Genomic DNA, 13,821 nt, shown 5'->3' with positions numbered 1-13,821 from the left:
TACCATATAAGCAATGGTACATAGTTGAAATAAGATCATGCTGAAGATCACTAATTGGTTTTAAGTACAGTCCTTGCTTTACATACTCTTCACCTCCACACTATTAGACTTCTGTGTCTGCTTTATAGAATATGCCACATTCCATGGCCAAACTCTCCCTATAACAATTGCATCTAATGGCTCATGAACTGCTGTCCTCAGAGTCTGTGCTTTGTTGTTCAGTCACTAAGTTGGGTCCGACTCCTTGCAACCCCATGGACTGTAGCATGCCAGGCTTATCTGTCCTCCACTATTTCCTGTGCTAGATTCAAACAAAATTGAAACCTCAGATGAGGTTTCTGTTCCAAATTGAAATAGTTCCAGTTCATGGTCTCCTGGCTACCACTTCTCCATAATTGCAAACAATTTAAGATCTGACCTGCTATCCTGTTTGGCCCTCTGTCATCTTTGGGCATCATAATTTCTGTGACTTCCTGCAACTTAGCAGCTTCCCCCATGCCTCTCCCTTTGTGACTCCCCCTATGTCAAAAGAAGGAGGCAGCAGAACCACTATTATGACATATCACTTCTGTCTAATTTTGCCTGTTTTTAAACTTGATATATATGGAATATCTTTTTGTATGTGGTTACTTTCATTCAACATCATGTCCATGAAGTTCATTTAGTTGTTTCATGTAGCCATAGTTTTTTTCACTTATTTTTATGAATAATATACTGTAAGATATCCCTTTTACTGTTGATAGACATTTGGATTACAGTTGACCCTTGAACAGCATGGGTCTGAACTGCATGAGTCCAGTTATACATGGCTATTTTTCAATAGTCCGTGGTTGGGTCAGTCCTTGCAGCCATGAATACAGAGGCTGACTGTAAGATACATCCATGTTGTTCATAGGTCAACTGGGTTTCCAGGTTTCAGCTGTTATAATGCTGCTGGGATATGCCTTTTGTTGGGTGATAATTTCATGAACAGAGAAGCCTGGCAGGCTATAGTCCACAGGATCGTAGAGAGTCAGACGACTGAGCTACTAGCACTTTTGCTTTTTCTTTTCATAGTGAAAATGTATTCACTTTAGTAGATCCTGTCCAGTGTTTTTTTAAAATGGGTTGTCAATTTATGTTTCCACCTGCAAATTATAAGCCTTCCAATTGCTGATATTGCTGCTGCTGCTGCTGCTGCTAAGTCGCTTTAGTTGTGTCCAACTCTGTGCGACCCCATAGACGGCAGCCCACCAGGCTCCTCCATCCATGGGATTTTCCAGGCAAGAGTATTGGAGTGGGGTGCCATTGCCGCTAGATGGTGATTATTATTTTCCCTTTTCAGTGGATAGGTAGGTAATATTAATAGTATCATATAGTGGTTTTAAGTGCAATTTGTGTGCTTAGTCACTCAGTTGTGTCCAACTCTTTGTGACCCTGTGGATGGTAGTCTGCCAGGCTCCTCTGTCCATGGGGATTCTCCAGGCAAGAATCCTGGAGTGGGTTGCCATGTCCTCCTCCAGGGCATCTTCCCAACCCAGGGATCAAACCCAGATCTCCTGCATTCTGGGTGGATTCTTTACCATCTGAGCCACCAGGGAATCCCAAGAATACTGGAGTGGGTAGCCTATCCCTTCTCCAGTGGTTCTTCTGACCAAGGAATTGAACCAGGGTCTTCTGCATTGCAAGTGGATTCTTCCCAGCTGAGTTACCAAGGAAGCCCCTGGTAGCTAAGTGGAATTTGCCTAATGAAAAATGCTGTTGAGCCACTTCTCATATGTTTATTGGATCTTTGAATATCTTATTTTTAAAGTACCGTTTCTTTACTATAGTTTTTAATGGGCTGTTATCTTGCTGAATTGTTGAAATTCATTATATTTTCTCGCTACAAGCACATTTTTGGATATCTGTATTGCAAATATTTTCGTAATGTTATTTTTTGATGAGTAGGTCTTAATCTCAGTGAAGTCCAATTTATTATTTTTTAATGGTTAATGTTTTACTGGGGTGTTCTACTTTAGTTCATGAAGATTTTTTTCTGTTTTTCTTTAGAAACTGTTGTTCTGTCTTTCATATACAGGTCTATGATCCATCCTGGATTAATTTTTGTGAGTGTTGCAGGGTCAAGTTTCATTTTTTTCCCATATGGATATGTAATTGTCCTAGTACCATCCTTTGAAAAGACCATTATATCCTCCACTGAATTGTCATGATACTTTTGTTATAAATCAGGTGACTGGGTATGTTTGGTTTTTAGGGCTCTTTATTCTTTTTCTCCTTTTTCTATGATTTATTTGTTTATTATTGCTTATAGCTTTATAGTTTGTTTTGATGTATGAAGGAAATATTAAGACCTCCAACTTTTTTGTTTCCTTCAAGTTTCTCTCAATCATTTTAGGTCTTTTGCATTTACCTGTAAATTGTCAGTTACCCTTACTCTCCCCGCCAAACAGAAGTCCAACTGAGGTCTAGATTGGAATTTCAATCTATAGTTTAAATAAATAATAAATAATAAATTTGTAGTTTAAATAAATCTATAGTTTAATTTGGGAAAATTAATGAAGTATTACTATTGAGTTTCTCTGTTCATAAATGTGTTATGGGGGTGGTGGTTTAGTCGCTAATTCGTGTCTGACTCCTGCGACCCCATGGACTGCAGCCTGCCAGGCTCTTCTGTCCATGGGATTCTCCAGGCAAGAATACTAGAGTGGGTTGCCATTTCCTTCTCCAGGGGATCTTCCCAACCCAGGGATCGAAGCCAGGTCTCCTGTATTGCAAGTGGATTCTTTACCAACTGAGCTGTTATAGTCCTTATTATTTAAGTTCTAAATTTCTCTCAGCAGTGTTTTAAAATTTTAAAAAGATCATAGAAATACAGTTGATTTTTATATTTTGACCTTCTGGCAGCCTTGCTGACTTATTCTTTTGAAATGGTTTTGGGTTTTCTGTATACACCAATATTTCCTTTGTGAATAATTTTTATTTTTTCTTTCTAATAATTTTAAGTTAAAAATTTTCTTGACTCATTGCACTGTTTAGAGTTTCGAATACAATGTTAAACAGAAATGGTGATAAGGGAACATACTGGTCTTATTCTCTACCTCAGATAGAAAACATTTATAATTTCAGCTACAATATTTGCTCTAAGTTTTTATAGGCATTTAACAGATTCTAAGGGCTTCCCAGGTGGTGCTAGCGGTAAAGAACCTGCTTGCCAATGCACAAGTTGTAAGAGATGCAGGTTTGATCCTGGGGTTGGGAAGATCCCCTGGAGAGGGGCCTGGCAACCCATTCCAGTGTTCTCGCCTGGAGAATCCCATGGACAGAGGAGCCTGGTGGGCCACAGTCCATAGGATTGCAAAGAGTTGGACACCGCTGAAGCAACTCAGCATTAATGCATGCAATAGATTCTAGAATGGCTGTCCAATTTATCTTTCAGATTAAGGAGATCCTTTTCTGAGTTTGTCAAGACAGATTTGTTTTTTATCATGAATGAGTAGATTTTGGGGGCCCATCTATGAGAATGGTTCTTTTTCTTTATTCTGTTAATATGATAGATTGCATGGATTTTCAAATGTTAAACCAACCTTTCGTTCTTAGAAGAAGCCCTGCTTGGTCCTGATGTATTGTTCCTTTCATATATTGGTAGAATCAGCTTGTTAAATGTTTGTTTACAATGTGTATACCTATATTCATGAGAGAGATTGTCCTGTAATTTTTCAGTCTTATAAGGTCATTGGTAGGTTTTGCTATCTCTGTTATTATTCCATTTTTCTTTATTTTTCTGAAAGAGTTTGTGTTATAATAATAAATAAACATAATAAATAATTAGTATACAGTAATATATTTATTATTAATTATTACATATAAATTATTATATAGAAATTATTGTATACAATTATAAAAATAAATGTAAGGACATTTATTTCCTTAATGTTTGGAAGAATTCACTATTGAAGCTATTCAGACCAAGAATTTTCTTTATGGGAAAGTTTGTATCTTTTTAAATTCCATGTTAAATTTCTTTAATATATATAGGACTTTTAAGATTTCTTGTTTCCTTAGCATTTGTGAGTTGCAAGAAATTTGTACAGAGTATCTCAGTTTCTTAAACGTTGTTTAAGTCAAGCTGGTTAATTTTGTTTAAATCTTCTATATCCTTATTTACTTATTTATTTATTTTTTTGTCTGTTATCATTGCTGAGATAGGTGTGTTGAAATCTCTGATTTAGATTCTGGATTTGTCTATTTCTTCTTAAATTTATATTTTTGCTTCATAAATTCTATGTGATTGGGATATGCAAATGTATATCTTCCTTTGACTGACTCTTTCATCATTATGAAATAGCCCAGTTTATCTCTTAACATCTCTTGTCTTGAAGTCTACTTTGTTGGGAATTAATACAGTTATGTGAACTTTTGGTTAGTGTTTACATGATGTATCTGTCACATATGAACAATCATTGTGTGTTTTGATTTTGTTCCTGACTTGCTATCCTGAGAGACTTTTTAAGACTTCAGACTAGATGTAGCCAGTATGCTGTTGCTAATGGAATGGGCAAGATGGCAATACATATGTCCTCTGTCTCTTGAACCTCCCTCCCACTTCCCAACTCATCCCAGCCTTCTAGGTCGTCGCAGAGCACCAGGTTGAGCTTCCTGTGTTACATAGCAACTTCCCACTAGCTATCTAGTTTACATATGGTAATAAATATGTTGCAATGCTACTTTCTCAGTTCATCCCACTCTCCTTCCCTCTGCCCCACCATGTTCATAAGTCTGTTCTCTATTCCTGCCCTGCACATTGGTTCAACAGTACCATTTTTCTCAATTCCACAATATTTATTTCTCTCTTTCTGACTTATTTTACTCTAACAGACTGTAGGTTCATCCACCTCACTAGAACTGACTCAAATTCCTTCCCTTTTATGGCTTAGTAATAGTCCATCACCACATGTACCAACATGTACCACAACTTCTTTATCCATTCATCTGCTGATAGACACCTAGGTTGCTTCCATGTCCTGGATACTGATAGTGCTGCAGTGAGCATTGGAGTACACGTGTTGTTTTGAATTACAGTTTCCTCAGGGTATATGCCGTCGTGGGATTGCTGGGTTATATGGGGCTGTCCCCTTTCTTAATGTATGATTTTTGTTTTGGGGGCACAAAATTCATCAATAATTAAATTAAAAGTTTTAACTCCAACATTTATTGAATTTGTTGGAAGTAGACTCTGCAGTAAACTAAAGTCTTTTGCGTCCTTTTCTCTTGCTACTCCTCAGTGGCTGGCACACATATATCAGTCCCAAGGAATGATGGGTGCTGCAGAGATGTGTTACAGGAAGAGCCTGCAGGTAGCATCCCAGCAGGGCAGCTGGAGTGGGAAGCTCTCGAGCTTGCTGAGGCTAGCACTGCTTGCATTGGAAGTCTGCATGGTAAGATCTCGTTATAGTTATGATGTGGAAAACTGCTTCTTCTATTTTTCTTTAAGATAAAAGCTTTTTACATAGTGATATTCCATTCAGTTCCTAACATTTCATCACCTTCTACTGTGGGCTCCTCGTAGACTTTGTGTTTGGGATCTTGATGGGCATAAAGTAACATAACATAAACTCATAGACTCTAGCAGGTCATTGCCATCATTTAGGAGGAAAAAAAAAGATTGCAACTTAAAAAGTTAAATTATGACAGAATATACATTTTTGTTTCTTGGTGACTTAAGTTAGAATTAACCCAGCTACCCGTTAGTGAAAAAGATGCCAATAATTAGCATTTCAGTCATTTCTCAGTTCCATTTGATGTTCTGTAAGAGGGATTCCTAATAATTTTTGACTTGATATATTTTCTGATACCAAGTTAGGTGTATTAATCTAGAGGTCTTATAAACTCTTCAAGGTAAATATTTAAGTGGGTGTCTGGAGGAGCAAACTCCAGAAAAGTGTATATGATATCCTACTTGAGTGTATGTATGTGTAGTATATAGTTTCGAGAATGTTTATCTGTAAAGACACTGTGTACTTGTGCATGTTAAAAGACACATAGATATGGAAAGATACAAAAGAAACTTACTGACAGTTACTTTGGAGAATGGTATTAGGGGGTCTTTAAGGAATAGTGGAGGAGAATTTTTCATTTTCTGTCCTTTGCTAGTGTTTTAATTTTTTATCATATGCATATTACTTCTGTGATTAAAAGATAAAATGTCATTTTTTTTTTTAATTAAATTTTCCTAGACAGGACTGAATGAACTGTTGCTTATGCCATAGTAGTCCATTGCCAACTTATTTACTTGCTTTCACTGGGCATTTTAGCAAAAAAATACAAGCTTTGGGAAGTGTGTTTAGCTTTGGTGCTATTACTGTGGAGCACATTTCAGAGCTCCTTAGGTTGGGGCCATGTTTTGTTCTTCTTGTGTTTTGCTTTATGCTCTGCTTAACACATAGGAGCTCTTCCACCAGTAGTTTTGTATGAATGGGCAGGTAATAGTGGTGGTCAAATTTGAGATAATTTGGCTGTAAAGAAATGGTGGTTAATGGTAATTGTGGGCCACTGAAGATGTTGTTTTGTTTGTCCCATATTTACATTTAACAAAAATCTCTGTGGAAGCAACATGTGGCATTTATAACTGTTCCTGAATGTGTGGAGAAGTCTAACTTATTTTTTGTCTTAGCCCTTTTACTCTTTTTTAGCCCTTTTAGTCTAACTTATTAATTTGTTCGTTAATAAGAATTATGTAGTGATGTGTTTTTTTGTTTGTTCTTCATGCTAGGAAATTAAATCTGACCTGGAATAAAATAAAAATAGCAATAGTAATAGCAAACATACAGAACACTTAGCCTGTGCCAGGTTCTGGTCTTGCGCTTTATATGTATTAACTTCATTAATATTCATAAGAATCCTATTTTTCAGATGACGAGTCTGGATTACAGTTTAGTAATACCTGTGTATACCTGCCTCCATCCCCCCACCACTCTGCCACCACAAACAGTGTTTTCTCTAGGAGCTGTGGTTCTGCCTGTGAAAACTTCAGCCAATTAAGCTGTCTAGAACTCCCCTCCTAACTTTTTTGGTAATAGTGGAGATGGTAATAACTACTTTGCCTAGGGTTGTTAGGAATATCAAATGAAGTAACACAAATGCCTTTGTAAACTTCAAAGCGCTGTTCACATTTGATTTGCTTGTTATAAGATTTGATACCCAGCAGTTATTGTAAGGAGATGCCGTATTTCTCTGGTAAATAGCTGGCAGTGTATGGAGGATGTGTATATGAAAATTAGGCTGTTTTATGTGTGATAATATATGAATAGATTATTAAAGTGAAAGGTTCTGCTAAGATATTAAATATCTTAGATTCCAAAGAGAGATAGCAAATCAAGATACAGATTTCTGAAGCAGGTAGAAGACTTAACCCATAAGGAAGCTGTACAAAGATTAGGAGAGTAGAGTTGGAGGACTGTGAAGAAATCTTCCTGGAGAAAGCTGTTGCCTCCCCTGTCATCTCCCTGGCACATTTCCACACACACACAGGTGCCCCCGAGGCAAGAAAGGCGGTGCTGCCAGAGAGAGGGAGGCTGTGATGTGTGGCCTCAGAGGTCCTGCAGGCACGTGTCCAGAAGCATATGGACAGGTGTCTGATGTGTGCCTTGAAAGCTGCAGCTTCCACCTGCTGGGAAGAGAGTTGGTCATTGTTTGGAAAGTGACTGCCTGCTTCTGGGAGAGAGTGGTCAGCAGTGGGTGAATCCCAGAGGTAGTTAGGAATGCACGTTTGGCTACAAGATGCCCTCCATCTTACTAAAGAGTTGCTGCAGTGTGAGGTGGGCAGCACTCCTGGAGTTCATTTGATCCAGGAATGGGTGATGCCGCCTGAGACTGGCATTGCAATTATCTTAGGTCCTGACATGCGGAGCCGCCTAGAGGAGTGATGGAATCTCAGCAGAAAGGAAGCTGGACGTCTCCAGATTGCCAGAGCATGTGAAGAGAGGAAGTGGAACAGAGTCCATTCACCCAGCTTAGTGGAATTGTGCGTCCTGTCCTGTGCACAGGCCTCCTACTGGATTTAGTGCTCTGTAGTCACCGTGTTGACATGTTTAATCATTTTTTAACAAAGAGCCCTGCATGTTTTATATTTTGCATTGAGCCCCACAGATTTCAAAGCCGGTTCTGCAGTAAGACTACCCACAAAGCTGGGAGTCTCTGATGAAAATCCAGATGAAGAGACAAAGATCTTTAAGTGTCTATCAGGCCTAAGGAATCAGACATCACCTTACAATTGAGAAGGAACTCTTAAAGTCGCTCAGTCGTGTCAACTCTTTGTGATCCCATGCATTATAGCCTTCCAGTCTCCTCTGTCCATGGAATTCTCTAGGCAAGAATACTGGAGTGGGTTGCCGTTTGCTTCTCCAGGGGATCTTCCCAACCCAGGGATTGAACCCTGCTCTCCTGCATTGCAGGCAGATTCTTCACCATCTGAGCCACCAGGGAACCCCTCACCTTACAATGACACCCACCAAACTTCTGATGTTTCAGTTGAGGCTGGAAACTACAATTAGCAAGAAAAGGTGGGAGTGCTGGGCAGAGGAACAAGCCATGTGCTGCTGCATGTAAGCACACCCTAGCTAGGAGCTGAGGAGATGGGAGTAAGGTGTAAGTATTATCTTTGTATGAAGGTTGAAGTTTTGAAAAGAAAAGAACTTTCTAATTAAGACTCTGAATGGATGTCAGAGTCATGTTTCTTGTTCAGTCACTCGGTCGTGTCCAACTCTTTGTGACCCCATGAACTGCAGCATGCCAGGCATCCCTGTCCTGTACCATCTCCCGGAGCTTGCTTAAACTCATGTCCATCGAGTTGGTGATGCCATCCAACCATCTCATCCTCTGTTGTCCCCTTCTCCTGCCTTCAGTCTTTCACAGCATCAGGGTGTTTTCCAGTGAGTCAGTTCTTCGCATCAGGTGGCCACAGTATTAGAGCTTCAGCTTCAGCATCAGTCCTTCCAATGAATATTCAGGACTGATTGCCTTTAGGATGGACTGGTTGGATCTCCTTGCAGTCCAAGGGACTCTCAAGAGTCTTCTCCAACACCACAGTTCAAATCATTAATTCTTCGGCACCCAGCCTTCTTTATGGTCCAACTCTGGACCAACTCCTGGAAAAACCATAGCTTTGACCAGACAGACCTTTGTTGGCAAAGTAATGTCTCTGCTTTTTAGCATGCTGTCTAGGTTTGTCATAGCATTTCTTCCAAGGAGCAAGCATCTTTTAATTTCATAGCTGCAGTCACCATCTGCAGTTATTTTGGAGCCCAAGTCAATGAAGTCTGTCACTCTTTCCATTGTTTCCCCATCTATTTGCCATGAAGTGATGGGACTAGATGCCATGATCTTCATTTTTTGAGTTTTGAGCTTTAAGCCAGCTTTTTCACTCTCCTTCACTTTAATCAAGAGGCTCTTTAGTTCCTCTTTGCTTTCTGCCATAAGGGTGGTGTCATCTGCATATCTGAGGTTATTGATATTTCTCCCCGAAATCTTGATTCTCGCTTGCACTTCATCCAGTCTGGCATTTCGCATGATGTACTCTGCATATAAGTTAAATAATCAGGGTGACAATATATAGCCTTGATGTACTCTTTTCCCAAATTGGAACCCCAGTCCATTGTTCCATGTCCGGTTCTAACTGTTGCTTCTTGACCTGCATACAAATTTCTCAGGAGACAGGTAAGGTGATCTGGTATTCCCATCTCTTCAAGAATTTTCCACAGTTTGTTGTGATCCACACGGTCAAAAGCTTTAGTGTAGTCAGTGAAGCAGAAGTGGAGATTTTTCTGTAATTCTCTTGCTTTTTCTATGACCCAGTGGATGTCAGCAATTTGATCTCTGGTTCCTCTGCCTTTTCTAAATCCAGCTTGAACATCTGGAAGTTCTTGGTTCACATACTGTTGAAGCCTCTCTGGAGAATTTTCAACATTACTTTGTTAGCGTGTGAAACAAGTGCAGTTGTGTGGTAGTTTGAACATTCTTTGGCATTGCCTGTCTTTGAGATTGGAATAAAAACTGACCATTTCCAGTCCTGTAGCCATTGCTGATTTTCCAAATTTGCTGGTACATTGCGTGTAGCACTTTCACAGCATCATCTTTGAGGATTTGAAATATCTCAGCTGGAATTCCATCACCTCCACTAGCTTTGTTCCTTGTGATGCTTCCTAAGGCCCACTTGACTTCACACTCCACAATGTCTGGCTCTAGGTGAATGGTCAAACCATCGTGGTTATCTGGGTCATTAAGACCTTTTTTGTATAGTTTTTCTGTGTATCTCATGGACAGAGGAGCCAGTCCATGGGGTCGAAAAGAGTTGGACACAACTGAGTGACTTCACTATCACTTTCACTTTTTCTGTGTATAGTTCTTCAGAGTCATGGGACTTACTGTAATTTACATCCTTATTGTATAAGGAAAAGTCTCCCTCATATAATAAGTTTAAAACCATAATGGGAAACATAAGTAAGTGGTCCGGTGGCAAAGACTTCATGCCCCCACAGCAGGGGATCTGGGTTGCATTCCTGGTCAGAGAACTAGATGCCACACACTGCAACTAAGAGTTCACATGCCAGAACTCAAGATCAGAGATCCTGCATGCGGCAATTAAGACCTGGTGCAAGGAAATAAATCTATGTATATATTTTTTAAAGTTTGTTCCAAGCACATTGTTTAGTATACTGGTTACATATAGAAGGGCTTCCCTAGTTATTTAGCAGTAAAGAATCTGCCTGCCAGTGCAGGAGATACAGGTTCAATCCCTGAGTCAGGAAGATCCCCTGGAGAAGGAAATGGCAACCCACTCCAGTATCCTTGCTGGGAAAACCCACGGACAGAGGAGCCTGGTGGGCCACAATCCATAGGGTCTCAAAAAGAGTCAGACAACTGAGCAACTAAGCACGCACAGTATGCACATATAGAAAATATTATATAATAATATTGGGTTGACCCAAAAGTTCATTTGGATTTTTTCATAACATAAAAAAACTCAAACGAATTTTTTGGCCAACCCATACATGCAGTAACTTTACAAAATACTTTATATGAATTCTTGGGATTTAGATAGTCCATTGTAAAACCACCCAGTGAGAGTTTTGTACTATTGGCTTAAAATAAATGTACTAGGAATAATTTTATTAGTATGGGCTTTGCCTTACATTCTTTGCCAGATGGGAGCAAGTTGTCATTGCTCCCATGTTTATGGAGTATGTCTCACAACCTCTGGTCTCTATTTTAAAATTCATTATCACTGTGACTTCCTCTTCCTTAATTACACAAATTACTGTTGGCTGTACTGAACTCAGAGTTCATTGCTCTATATTTGAAAAGAATATTTGAAAGGAACTGCAGTGTGTGGGGTCGCAAAAAGTCGGATGTGATTGGGTGACTGAACTACAACAATGTATTCACTTATTATATTGACTTTATTAAAATGTGTATTCTAGACACCTGTAATTAGGAAATCTTGGTTACAGTTTGAGGTTTTTAACAAAAGATTTTAAATGCTTTTTTTTCTTCTTGTAAAATCAGTAGAGTGTTCACCATTTTATTTTTAGTTACTATTTCTTAAGGAATACTTATCTATGTTATTTTTGTACTCAGTACATACTATAAGAAACTAAACTTTGCACCTGAAGTAATCTTATCATTTTTTCCCATATAATGAAATTCTGAATAAAATTTTCTAAGTTGTTGACTTTGATTTCAGTTCAGTTCAGTCACTCAGTCGTGTCTCACTCTTTGCGACCCCATGAACCGCAGCACGCCAGGCCTCCCTGTCCATCACCAACTCCTGGAGTCCACCTAAACCCATGTCCCTTGAGTCCGTGATGCCATCTAACCATCTCATCCTCTGTCGTCCCCTTCTCCTCCTGCCCTCAATCTTTCCCAACATCAAGGTTTTTTCAAATGAGTCAGCTCTTTGCATCAGGTGGCCAAAGTATTGGAGTTTCAGCTTCAACATCAGTCCTTCCAATGAACACCCAGGACTGATCTCCTTCAGGATGGACTAGTCGGATCTCCTTGCAGTCCAAGGGACTCTCAAGAGTCTTCTCCAACACCACAGTTCAAAAGCATCAATTCTTTGGCTCTCAGCTTTCTTTATAGTCCAACTCCCACATCCATACGTGACCACTGGAAAAACCACAGCCTTGACTAGACGGACCTTTGTTGACGAAGTGATGTCTCTGCTTTTTAATATGCTGTCTAGGTTGGTCATAACTTTCCTTCCAAGGAGTAAGCGTCTTTTAATTTCATGGCTTCAGTCACCATCTGCAGTGATTTTGGTGTCCCCAAAAAATAAAGTCAACCACTGTTTCCACTGTTTCCCATCCATTTGCCATGAAGTGATGGGACCGGATGCCATGATCTTAGTTTTCTGAATCTTGAGTTTTAAGCCAACTTTTTCACTCTACTCTTTCACTTTCATCAAGAGGCTTTTTAGTTCCTCTTCACTCTCTGCCATAAGGGTGGTGTCATCTTCATATCTGAGGTTATTGATATTTCTCCTGGCAATCTTGATTCCAGCTTGTGCTTCCTCCAGCCCAGCGTTTCTCATGATGTACTCTGCATATAAGTTAAATAAGCAGGGTGACAATGTACAGCCTTGACGTTCTCCTTTTCCTATTTGGAACCAGTCTGTTGTTCCATGTCCAGTTCTGACTGTCACTTCCTGACCTGCATATAGGTTTCTCAAGAGGCAGGTCAGGTGGTCTGGTATACCCATCTCCCTCAGATTTATTTATCTCTAACTGGCTTTGCACTTTTTTCCTATATTGGGATTTTATTAACATATTCACTTTTGGCTTTCTTCTCTCCTTAGATAATTTTTGAAATGTGAAACTTTATCATTACCAGTTAAAGAATTAAGTTTTGTATATTTGGTAGAGCAGGAGCTTAGTAATTGATAGATTTCATTCACCCATAGAATAGTGTGTTTTCTTTTAGCAAATATTTTAGTGTTTTAAAAATGGTATCTCCTTTTTGAATCCTTCCTTAATCCCTGTCAGCCTTGTTTTGTAGTTCCCTAAGGTCAGGAATCAGTTCTTAATAATTTTGTAGAATTTCATTCCCTACTGCGTTAAATGGCAACTTGGACACTCAACAAGTAACAGCTGATTGCATTTTTTAAAGTAAACATGTCAAATGTCTAATGATTTAATGCTGTTTAATCTCTAAGTCATGTGTAACTCTGCATCCCTGTCCTTCATTACCTCCTGGAGTTTGCTCAAACTCATGTCCATTGAGTTGGTGATGCCATCCAACCTTATCATCCTCTGTCGCCCCATTCTTCTCCTGCCCTCAGTCTTTCCCAGCATCAGGGCCTTCTCCAGTAAGTCAGCTCTTCACATCAGGTGGCCAAAATATTGGAGCTTCAGCATCAGTCCTTCCAATGAATATCCAGGGTTGATTTCCTTTAGGATTGACTGATTTGATCTCCTTGCTGTCCAAGGGACTCTCAAGAGTCTTCTCCAGCCCCACAATTTGAAAGCATCCATTCTTTGGAACTTAGCCTTCTTTATGGTCCGGCCCTCGCATCCATACATGACTACCGGGAAAACCATAATTGTGATTATACGGACCTTTGTTGGCAAAGTAATGTCTCTGCTCTTTAATACGCTATCTAGGTTTGTGATAGCTTTCCTTTCAAGGAGCAAGTGTCTTTGAATTTCATTACTGCAGTCACCATCCACAGGGATTTTGGAGCCCAAGAAAATAAAATCTGTCCCTGTTTCTACTTTTACCCCATCTGTTTGCCTTGAAATGATGAGACTGGATGCTATGATCTTAGTTTTTTGAATGTTGAGTTTT

General features: G+C 39.4%; 1 protein-coding gene across 1 annotated transcript in view; it reads left to right on the top strand.

Annotated features, from left to right (window-relative positions):
- The window catches only part of SKIC3 (SKI3 subunit of superkiller complex), a 101,758-nt gene that overhangs the window by 83,106 nt on the left and 4,831 nt on the right, over positions 1 to 13,821 (top strand). The window contains exon 39 of the mRNA XM_052643318.1: positions 5,265 to 5,417. Coding sequence (XP_052499278.1) covers positions 5,265 to 5,417 — 153 coding nt within the window. The remainder of the gene's footprint in view (positions 1 to 5,264; positions 5,418 to 13,821) is intronic.

The sequence above is a fragment of the Budorcas taxicolor genome, chromosome 7 (genome assembly GCF_023091745.1).
Source record: "Budorcas taxicolor isolate Tak-1 chromosome 7, Takin1.1, whole genome shotgun sequence".
In the NCBI taxonomy this organism is placed as follows: domain Eukaryota; kingdom Metazoa; phylum Chordata; class Mammalia; order Artiodactyla; family Bovidae; genus Budorcas; species Budorcas taxicolor.
Note: the sequence above shows the minus strand (reverse complement) of the source record. Positions and strands in the feature narration are given on the sequence as shown.